At 27.6% G+C, this 11,580-nt stretch overlaps 2 protein-coding genes across 2 annotated transcripts; both read left to right on the top strand.

Annotated features, from left to right (window-relative positions):
• Positions 1 to 96: 96 nt before the first annotated feature.
• On the top strand, positions 97 to 858 carry LOC112688454 (zinc finger BED domain-containing protein 5-like). Its single transcript, XM_025561639.1, has one exon. It carries the CDS (start codon positions 97 to 99, stop codon positions 856 to 858), a length of 762 nt encoding a protein of 253 aa, XP_025417424.1.
• A 39-nt stretch (positions 859 to 897) lies between these two features.
• Positions 898 to 1,233, top strand: LOC112688446 (protein FAM200A-like). Its single transcript, XM_025561628.1, has one exon. It carries the CDS (start codon positions 898 to 900, stop codon positions 1,231 to 1,233), a length of 336 nt encoding a protein of 111 aa, XP_025417413.1.
• The last annotated feature ends 10,347 nt before the right edge of the window (positions 1,234 to 11,580 follow it).

Genomic DNA, 11,580 nt, shown 5'->3' with positions numbered 1-11,580 from the left:
TTAATCGTAGATACGTGTAATAATATTTAATATTAGTATGCCCGTCGCAGTCGTTTCGATTGGTTTACGTGGCGTTGCGGAATATTTCATTTTATAATGGATAAATTTGTAATTCATTCTACTGGTACCACTTCGGTGAATGAACAACCAAAGAAAAAATCTAAATTAAATATCAGACGTCTATATCATGAAGATTATTTAAACATAGGATTTTCTTGGTCTGGTAATGTAGATGATCCACGTCCATGGTGTGTAGTATGTGGCGAAAAACTATCCAATGAATCAATGGTTCCAAGTAAACTAAAACGTCATTTTTCCACCAAGCATTCTCATTTGGTCGACAAAAATGCTTCATATTTTCAACGTTTACTAAAATCAGAAACACGACAATCTGAAAAAATGACAAAAATTGTGACCATTTCTGATAAAACTCAAGAAGCTAGTTATCTAGTAGCAGAATTTGTAGCTAAACAAATGAAACCACACACTATAGCAGAAAAACTTATTTTACCTGCTTGTCGTGAAATCGTAAAAGTAATTTTTGGTGAAGAAGCTGAAAAAGAAGTATTAAAAATTCCAATATCTGACAACACCATTAGTAGGCGTATTGAACACATGTCTGAAGATATTGAAGAACAAGTATTGCAACAATCCTGTGACTCTCCATTATTTGCATTACAACTGGACGAGTCAACTGATATAAGTGGACAAGCACAACTTTTGGTATTTATACGTATAGTTTCCGACGAAGACATCGTGGAAAATTTTTTGTGTTGTAAAACACTTCCTGAGACAACTAAAGGTGAAGACATTTTCGAAATCGTCGGCAATTATCTGAAATTTGCAAATTTACCATGAGATATATGCATTGGAGTATGTACCGACGGAGCTCCCGCGATGACTGGCTCAGTCAAAGGTTTTACTTCTTTTGCCAATAAAAAAAATGAAAATATAATTTTCACCCATTGTTTTCTACATAGAGAAGCCCTTATGACAAAAACATTGGTAGGTGATTTAAGGGAAGTTATGGATCAAGTTGTGAAAGTGATAAATCATATTAAAAGTAGTTCACTAAAGTCAAGGTTGTTCGAAAAAATGTGTGAAGGTATGGATTCAGATAACTCAAAGTTAATTTTTCACAGTGCAATAAGATGGTTATCAAGAAGCCGAGTATTATCACGTTTTTATGATTTGAGTGAAGAAATAATTGTATTTTTAACAATAGAAGAATAGAAATACGAATTTCTTGGAGATGAAAAGTGGTGGGCAAAAGTTTCTTTTTTAACTGATATTTTTGAACTTTTGAATAAATTAAATACAATCATGCAAGGTAGTAACGAAAATATCCTAACATCAACTGATAAAATTATTACTTTTAATGAAAAATCAACTCTGTGGAAAACTCAAGTTAACCAAAAAAAATTGACCATGTTCCCACGAACTGCAGAGCGAGATGTTGAAGCCAACCTAGTATCGTTAATAAGCAAATCTATCATGTTACTGAAAAACAAATTGACAAAATACTTTCCCAGCATAAATGTTGAAGACTATGACTGGGTGCGGAATCCATTCAGTGTATCAGTTAATAAGGTGATTGGTTTAACATTTGCCGAAGAAGATAATCTTATCTCATTGAAAAATGATCGTACATTGAAGTTAAAATTTAAGGAAATGACCCTTAACAAATTTTGGATCTATGCTCAAGCAGAATTTCCTGAAATATCTTTAAAAGCAATAACAATTTACAAGTCACAACAATAAAAAGTAAAAAAAGAGAACGACTTCGATCCGAAGAAGAAGAACTGAGAGTGAGCTTGTCGACTGTTCGTCCTCGAATAAAACACTTGTGCAACACACGTCAAGCACAAATATCTCATTAATCGATGTATTCTTATTTCATTGTACAACAACATTATCTTAAAAAATAAATATTTCTGCTTACACATTTTTTCATCGTTTATTTTTTCATTTGTTTATTTATTTCACAATAATTAACCCTCTCATAAAGTATATTGTTAACAGTGTACCTATTCATGTATATCATAAATGGATATATATTTTATAAATAAAATATGCTTCACGTTTTATAATTATATGGATTGGTGTACCGCGAAAATTTTGTAGGAGATGGAGAGTGCCGCATTGTGAAAAAGGTTGAAAACCACTGTTTTAAACCAAGATCTTAAAATCAAAGATTCGTTCATCTTTGTGACTGGGTACTAGACTAAAATCAGTAGCAATAAATTCATTATTCGATGGCATTTTTAAATCTTCGCATATCTAAATTATTTATTTGCCATTCATTTAGGATCTCCGTTGGTATTTTACTAATTGTGTATAATGTTTCGCAATATTTGTCTACGGAATCAGTTTGGTCTTCAAATGTTTTCGAAACAACTGTAAATCTTAAATTTTCAGGTCTAAGATAATATAAAAGTTCTTGAATTAGATCCGGTCTCCATTCTAGTATTACATACTCGGTCGTTAAAACACCTTGTATAGTAATAATTTGAGAAGATAATCGATAAATATAGAATACAAACAATCCATTATCTATAAATTGAAATAATGGATTGTTATAAATCAATCTATAAATTGAAATTGCATTGCACTGATATTTTTATTTTTATCGTGGAACCATTCTTGTGGTCTTATACGTTTTAACATATTTATGTACTGAAAAATTAATTTGATAATCCATCAATATGATCAACTTCTTTTCTCATCAACTCAACATCAATGTCAAAAAGCTCAAAGCCTTTAGCTTCGGTTATATGATCACACGAGAGTTTACTGGACTACCTTCGTTTTTTTATAAACAGCCAAGATTCTCGAAGGACCTTCGTGGTCCAAAAAAACACTCAAATACTTACTAGGCATGCTTTTGTTGTATTTTTTCTGTTCAGAAACAGGAAATTTAAGATAAAGCACTCTGATATCCTTTACTAGAACAACAAAAGTTCTAGTTGCCAACTGTTCTTTTTTATGAATGGGATCAGTTCAATATGGCTTGTCTACATTTTTTTTCTCAATATTTCCAAATAGAAGTACAATCAATACTTCCAGAGTATTTAAATCCTCTTTCTCCAGTGCCGCTAAGTGTATTAGACAATACGATTTATTTTTAATCCGACACTAGAACTCAAAAGTAATTTTATTGTTAGTGTTATTGTAATATGGTCAATATTATAATATATTCAATCACAGTCAGGGTTGTTAAGAAATATGACGCACCTGCACCACCGAGTAGCCCCATCAATGTAACTACAGTAATAACTATTAGTAAATCGCAAGGAAAATGTTTAAAAATAGTTGGTCTTAACCTTTTAAACCCCTGCTTTTCTCACGGCCAATTTTACGTTGCCTGTTCTCGAGTTGATACGGCACAATCTTTGTACGAGTACATACATACTCCTAACAACAAAACATGAAACATAGTTTACCCAACTGTTTCAGAAAATTAACAAACATCAGAATGAATCATTATCATAATTTGTACAAATTTACAATTAGTATTTTATACTACGTACTCAAAGATGATGGCTGTTATGTTACCTAAATGTTTATAAACATGTTTTTATTGATAAATCATGTTTAACAAATTTTTATCATATACCTATCACATGTCAAGTTCATATCAGGTTAGTTGTTAGATTGATACAACTCATTACTTTGTTAGCAAGATACTTTTAATTTGCATTGCAAATATCGAATCGTAAGCAAATATGCATGTATTACTCGTATTATCAATACTTTTTTGTTCTCACTTTTGTTATGATAACGAGTGCAATATACCATCTTGGAACAGATTTAACGTTTACGTTCATTAATTTCTATGAATACATTACTCAGGGCCATTGTGCAGTATTGTCGAGTAGATAATATTACAATATGAGATGTATATAACAGTTTTACTCTACTCTGCATATAGTTAAATTGCTCTTTATATAAAAAAAAATAAAATCGTTGTAAGATAGATAGACAGGATAAGTGAAGCCACGTAACAACTCCAAAATTCGCAAACAACTATCCACGGGGGCGGAGGACGCGGGCAACAGCTAGTCATTAAATAAAAACTATTTAATAACAATTGAAGAAATTATCAATGAACTGACAAAATAAAAATTACGTTTACCTTTTTTTTTTTATAGGCAACTCTTCATTTGTATTCATAATAATTATAGAATAATATAAAAATTAATTCATACGTTATATGTAACTTTTATAATATTTTAATATCACTTATTTTTAGAAAAATTTCAAAATACCAATTACTGATTTTAATTATAACTGTACACACATTTTTCTAAATATCGTCTACATATTTGTCAGTATAATATTATTTTTAGCAAAGTAAAATTATGTATAATATATATATAATGAAGAAGGATTTCTCGAAAATCACAATTTTTAAAAGTCAAAAATGTGGTTCGATGTATATTATTTTTTTCACTTTTTGGTTACCTAGGACAATACATCATTTCGTTTAATACTCGTATAACATATTGTGTTAATTTAAATAAATGTTGTTGAGGTATATGTGAATTAATATAGTTATATAAGTATCAGAAGAATACACGTTGGTTTTACACTTTTTACAACCAAAGTTTTAAGGTTAATTAAAGGTTAGGTTAATTACATAAAGGAATTGTAATTGCTCCAATCTAAAGAAGTAAAATATCTCATGGGCGGGTCGAGGTCTTTCAATATATTTCAGTATGTTTATTAAGTTGCCTGTAAAACTCCTTAAAATTGTCTTTGGGGCTTTGTTGATATAATTTTTTATTTATAAATAATGCTTTGAGTATAGATAGAGTATACATATACGTGAAATATGAGAAATCAGGTGAAGTATAAATGGTCGGCTAAATCGATTTACAACGAATTAAGATAATTTGGGATTCGAGATGCTTTTGGAACTAGGGTTCAATTTAGCCCTTTTAAAATATTCAAATATTAATAATATTTTTTTATTGTTATTGTGATAAAATATTTGGACCCTATTTACACACCGTAACTTATTCTAATAATAAATAATAATTTTACTTTACTAGAAACTAGGTCCTATTAATGATGTTGAGAAATAATTTGTTATTAATTCTATGTTAATTTGTGATGACATCAATCGAAATTCTTGTGTGATATTAATGTTTTTGTTCTGGTTTTGCACTCTATCTTAAATAATCAATTTATTATCGCATAATACCAATAATACTTTAATACTATTCTTATGATTTTCACTCATCCAATAATTTTTATCATAGTTATAATATATATATAATAATTTATTATTAACGTTGTCTGATTCAATAACAAGTAGAATTATTTTTTGTTTTCGTTCAGAAACTTGCTTAGTTTTTTTCTATTAATTTTAATTTAGAACTCCATCAGTAGTAATTTTTTTCGTTTTCATTTTATGCCCATTAGTTTATTACACATTTTTCTAATGTTGTTAATTAAAAACTATACTACTAGCTAATGTCCTGTTTTATACAGTTCCAAATAATAGTTGTTATTTTTTTTTTTATTTTTTGTACCAGTCTTCGAAATCGATTTTTATAAACATCTAATGACATGCATGGATAATTTGTCATTAAAAATTACTATTTTACTAACATATTGCATCGTTATCTTATACACGAAGTTTCATTTTGAATATATATGCATATAATTATTAATTCATCACGTATTTATCTATTGATAATCGAATGTAAACGTATAGCTCGAACATTCATCATTATTTATTATTATTTATAGGTTAAAACATTATAATTATTAAAGCGATCCCAGAAAAAATGGTTTCATTTACAATTTAAAGTATTCATTTTTTATGACATGGCGCATAGATTTTTTGGAGACCGACATTCTTATAATATATTTATAGTTATAAGAGGAGGGTGAGTTATACTAATTTACAGTTGTTCTGTTGTAAATATACTCATTTTTAATAACTTTGAAGTAGAAAATAATTGTATTTTAAATATTTTAAATATCTTGTACAGACAATAATACAACTATGAAACAGTGATGAGATCTTATTCTATCGTAGGCGTTGGTTCTCGCCCAGATATATATCACTTAACACTCGTGTATGACGTGTGAAATACGACTTCATCAATTTCAATAATGTTTTAAGTTATTTTCCTAATTTAAATATCTCTTAGTAAAAAATTGTCAAATGTAATATAAATTTTTAAAGATCTTGTAATCAAGTAATCAAATAATTTTACATGTTAGAATGTATGGTGTTTTACCGGATAAAAGAGATGTTTATTTAAGTTTAGAATTAATACATAATACAATCCAAATAACTATAACTATTATTATAATTATAAGTTATAACACTTATGTTTTTTATTAATGAATTCTTATATAAATATGAATTTTTTATAATTAACTCGTATTTAACTCGTATACTACATAACTTTAGTGAGTCTATTATGAAATTTGTTTGATAAAAACTGTGATGCTCAAGGAAAATATATCAACAGTTAAAGTTTACATGTCATTAGCCCTTTGATAAATTACTACCAAGTTCACCATAAAAATTATTTATATATTGATTTTTAAATGAAGTTGAAAATTGAAATAACCTTTACATTTAAAATTTTGTATAAGGAACATAATTACCAAGAGGATTCATTTTTACCAGATGCTAAATTCTGTACCTATAAATAAGATTACCGAAGATATCAATAGATATTTTTTTATTTATGTCAACTCTTTTGTCAAATCATTTTACCTAAGTATAATATCATGTATTTTCCTTAGTAAATGAATAGTAATAATAATAATAAAACATTGTAATAAATATGAAAATACAATGAAGTGAATCATAATTGTACTTTTGTAAATCATTTTAATGGAAATAAATAGTATATTTAGTATAGGTAGTGTAGTAAGTTTATGAAATTACAAAAACAATAAATATGCTTAAAAAATTGATGTATTGTTATTTTATATTTTAGTTCTTTAATATTTAATCAGAAAAATTTATTTTCTTGATGTTCTGAGTACAAATTATAAGCTAGAAAGTTTAAAGTAAGTAAATTTAAATTTAAACTAAATTAAAATAAGATTTTACATAGATATAATGGTATAAAATGTTTTTTAAAAAATTCTACAATTTTATTGTTTTTTTTTCGGTTGAGTTTGTGTACTAAATAAAAACTATTAATATTTTGACGATTAACTGTTTCTTTTACGTTTTAGTGTTTGTACGTAATTTATGAAAGCATTAAAATGTCATTTATCGAAGATATTAAAATCGTGATAAATATAGAACTATTATTGTATAAGTATATTGGAAAAAGAACATTTATGACACTTTATATTATTATTATTTTATTGAAAAACAATAAAATACTTATAATTCAAATATATGTATTTTATAATTCCACTTTATACAAAGAGTAATTTTGTTAGAAAAGTTAATATCATTGAATCTGAGTGTAATGAATTTGAGAAAGCATTATATTAGTGGTTAGTTTGTGTTAGCCGATTGTTTAAAAAACAATTTACGAAATTACAGCGGAATTTCGATAACTACAAGCTTTAAAAGACGAATTTTTTTTGAGTCAAAGAATGCATTGACCCCTGAATTTTAATATATGATATGTGTGAAACATTTTATCGGTAATCCGAATTTCGTTAACTTGTAATTCTCAATAAGTCAAAGTCATTTGAGCTGAATTTTTGACTTATAACTCGAAATGTTGGACTTACGTTACTGAAAATTACTGAAATAATATAATAAGTATATGTATAATAAATAATAAAGAAATGCCTAATGAGTTGAGTGGGGAGAAGTCGAATATTAATGATCATGTGGAATTGCCTTTGCCTTCAACTTCTCAGACATTAGATAGTTTACAGGTAGTATGTAAATATATTTGTGAGCAACCTGAAATTCCAGGCGAGATTTCCGTGCTCATCATCAATGAAAACTTTACAGATAGGACGTCCTTATCACATAATATAAACAATCAAAAATATATAATTTCTTCCAAAAGTAGTCCTACTTTATTTATTGTTTTCTTTATTATTTACTTATTTATTTTACTATTGAATACATACTTACATATTTTATACATGGTATAAATAAATAAATACAATTATAAAACGAAGTCTTTGTGTTGTATCACATTATAAAATATTTTTGAAAACTCGAATTATTTTTTTGCCCCCGACCGATTCGAGTTATCGAGTTTCTATCATACATTACATTTTATATTTTTACTACGTCGTGCACTTGTGTATGGTTAATTTTTTTTCTACACTTTTAATTTTGTTGGAAATTATTTTAATTGTTTTCATTTCGATCTCTGTCACTATATATTATATATTAATTGGTTAAATGAAAAAATGAATACCATTAATTAATAATTTTTTTTTCGATTATTTACTTTTAGTACTTTTAATTAAAGGGATTTATCATAAGAAGCCTCAACATTCTGTTGTTTTATTTACTGTTGTTTTACCATCCAGTTTTATCATTTTAAACACTAAATGAATAAAAATAAATATTATTTTTTAATAAAAAAAAAATAAAAACAGTTTTTGTGTTTTTTTGAGGAATTTTTCTATTCATATTGTCTTAGTAATTTAAAATACAGAAAATGTTAAGTTGATACGTCCAAATTTTGTGAAATATATTATAGGTATATATGATCGGTATTCCTTAGTGAAATTGTTCGATGTGGATATCATAGAATTAGTAAACCGTACGCGCAGGATGACAAAAACAAAATAATCGAAAACGAATATATATAAAATACCTATTACATGAGAATACTGCGAAGAGAGGAGTTCAGGTAGTCACGCGTATAATGCAAAATTATTTATGGATATCGTTCATAAATGCCTTTAGCGTGACAATACGGGACAAAAATGAATGTCCGCGTATAATTATTAGATTATTTTAATAAATGTAATAAATCTGACTTCCGGTGTTCTCGGATAAAGGCGTCATCTACTCTGTGCTCTATTATTGTTATTGTTTGATTATTGATCGTTTTTTACCGATCCAAGTCGTTACAACGGTAACTCAAAGTCATTTATTATGTCCAATGGACATTGTCCATTCATTAATAGTATTAATCAACCGATTACCTTATCGTCGTCTCGCACTTGGAACCGAACGAATCGCCGTTGAACATTACAGTTGATGTATACCTTTTTATTATTTTCCCATTAAATTAATATATTTACATCGTTATTATACAGAACCTAGATTCTATTGTCTAGGACCGTAATTTTTAAAATTTACCTATCCCGGGCATCATAAAAAAAATTTAAAAAATATATTAGAATTAACAAATTGAACGTATAAAAAATTAGCCATCCATTTTAAATATACCATCCAAGGTAACAACTCACAATATACTCTTCAATAAATACTGTCCTGAGCTTATCGTTTCAAAATTTGCGTTAGCTATTACAAAATTAATTGACAGTGTTTTTAGACAAGGCTATAGATTCCTTTCCTTAAACCATAGATTTGATTACGCCACTGGACTTTTAATGTGTAATGACTTGATCATCAGTTCGCTGGTAATATCAGTAATGATACACGATCAACTCTCGAATCGTATTAGTCGACGTGTGCGAGAGTACGATATTTGTTTTAATTCTCACATAACATACCTGTATTATTCCGCGATCACGCAGGATAACCTAGTCCGTATCAAATTTTCACGGGTGTCTGGTTTAGTGTGTCGAGACGTATCTAATTTCGTTAACAATCCGTGTGCATTGTACAATAATTCTCCGCGGAGATCAATACTCGAAGTATATCCAGGGCCGGTGGAAGACGTGTACAGGCATTCCGTATAAAGCAGCAGTATTAGAGGGCAGAAATAATGCCAATGAAATGGGTAATTTATTGGATATTCTAAGGACCTACAGTTTTTAAAACTTTCAATGTTCAAGTTTTCACTGAACTATTGAATAATAGTCGAATAGTTCGAAAAGTAGCCGCATACTAGTTGCGTTCCAAAGATATTTATGAAAAGAGGTCTGATCCAAATTGTGGTCCGAGTTTTTTATTTTTTTTTTTTTTTTGGGTATTGAAGAGTTAGGGCCGATTGATATTTGCCATAAATATTATAAATGTATAATATTAACGTGCTTTATTCGATAATAACGACAGCCAGCAACCATATAATATAGGTAAATAACATTATAACACAGGTATTTTTTTTAACATATGTTTATTAGTTCAAGATCATTTTCAAACTTGACTGATAAAATATAACGACAGTATAATGTAAATACTAAAATACACCTTAGTCTTTTTTTTTTATTACTACCAAGATTTTTCGGTTTTTCTAATTTTGCTGTACTAAAAATACTCGTAAAAAATTAATTAAAATCTATACAAATCTACCTATATATATATTATATATTAGCATATGGTATAAGCAATGTTTGACTTGGAAAAAAAAAATTATAAAAGTACTTTGATGATACATATACATTGTCTAATTAAAATTTGAACATGACTGTGTTTATTCTGGCTAAATTATAAAAAAATTACTTTTTTCAAAAAAATATGTACAAAAAAATTTGTATTTATAAAATACGTTTAAGAGGTATCAATTACATATTAACATAAGCATTCAGAGAAAATATTACAATTACCTTTTATATTTATAAGAATATCTTACTAGCTATAATAATAATAATGTTTTTATAACAGACATAATAATTTTGCAAACTTTTCAACAATATTAAAAAATTACGCATATTTAATAAAATTATACGTTTTATGTTTATGCATCGTATGGTATGTATAACATTGCCATTCAAGGCAGGACATTTTTACGTTATTTGGGGACAGAGGGATACATTTCTCAAAAGCGAGACGTATGGTAATACTTATATCTCAAGTAATGTTATTAATTAAATGATTTCTCTATCGAGGCAAGTAATCTTACGATGATTAAATAAAATTTTAAGTTTCTCGATACCTGGATATTTATCTAATTGATGTAAAGACCCTATTTTTTTTTTTTTTTTGTATAAATTACCAATGTTGTATTACAGCGGCATTTTTATAAATTGGCATAGGGTGACTAAATGCCTAACGCAGTCACTGAGTGTACCTTATTGTACCTTACCGGGATGTCTCTCGCGAAATTTTTTTTCGAAGAAAGTTGCTTCATTTATGTATACATGTAAAGTTTCAATTCAGAATACGAATATTTTATTTATTTATTTATATAAATATATCTATACCTATCGTTTGAGAATTACTTTTTAAGATCATAAGGTCGTAATTAAAAGAAAACCGACGATTTCCTTGGAATGTGTACGATTATGTCATTCATTCTGCTAGAGAAAAATCGAATTCTCAATTCCTTTTCGTACAACCTATTGCAGCTCATCTTTTATAGTTTGAACTTTGTAATAAATTAGACAGTAAGTGATTTTATGAATCGTATTGTCTACGTCTAGGTTCAACGTTTTTGAACTTAAAAATCTATAGACCACGTGCATTTTTTTTTATTAATGCTAGTAAAAACTGCCACGACAAATTTTGTTGTAAAATGGTGAAATAGTAAAATGCAAAATTAATAT

Source organism: Sipha flava, unplaced genomic scaffold (assembly GCF_003268045.1).
Source record: "Sipha flava isolate LNK unplaced genomic scaffold, YSA_version1 110_pilon_pilon, whole genome shotgun sequence".
Taxonomy (NCBI): domain Eukaryota; kingdom Metazoa; phylum Arthropoda; class Insecta; order Hemiptera; family Aphididae; genus Sipha; species Sipha flava.
The sequence above is the reverse complement of the archived record's forward strand: the minus strand, read 5'-3'. Positions and strand labels throughout refer to the sequence as shown.

Bases quoted from the DNA above. Each gene is read 5' to 3' on its own strand.
- LOC112688446 (XM_025561628.1), top strand. From the start codon at position 898: ATGACTGGCTCAGTCAAAGGTTTTACTTCTTTTGCCAATAAAAAAAAT.
- LOC112688454 (XM_025561639.1), top strand. From the start codon at position 97: ATGGATAAATTTGTAATTCATTCTACTGGTACCACTTCGGTGAATGAA.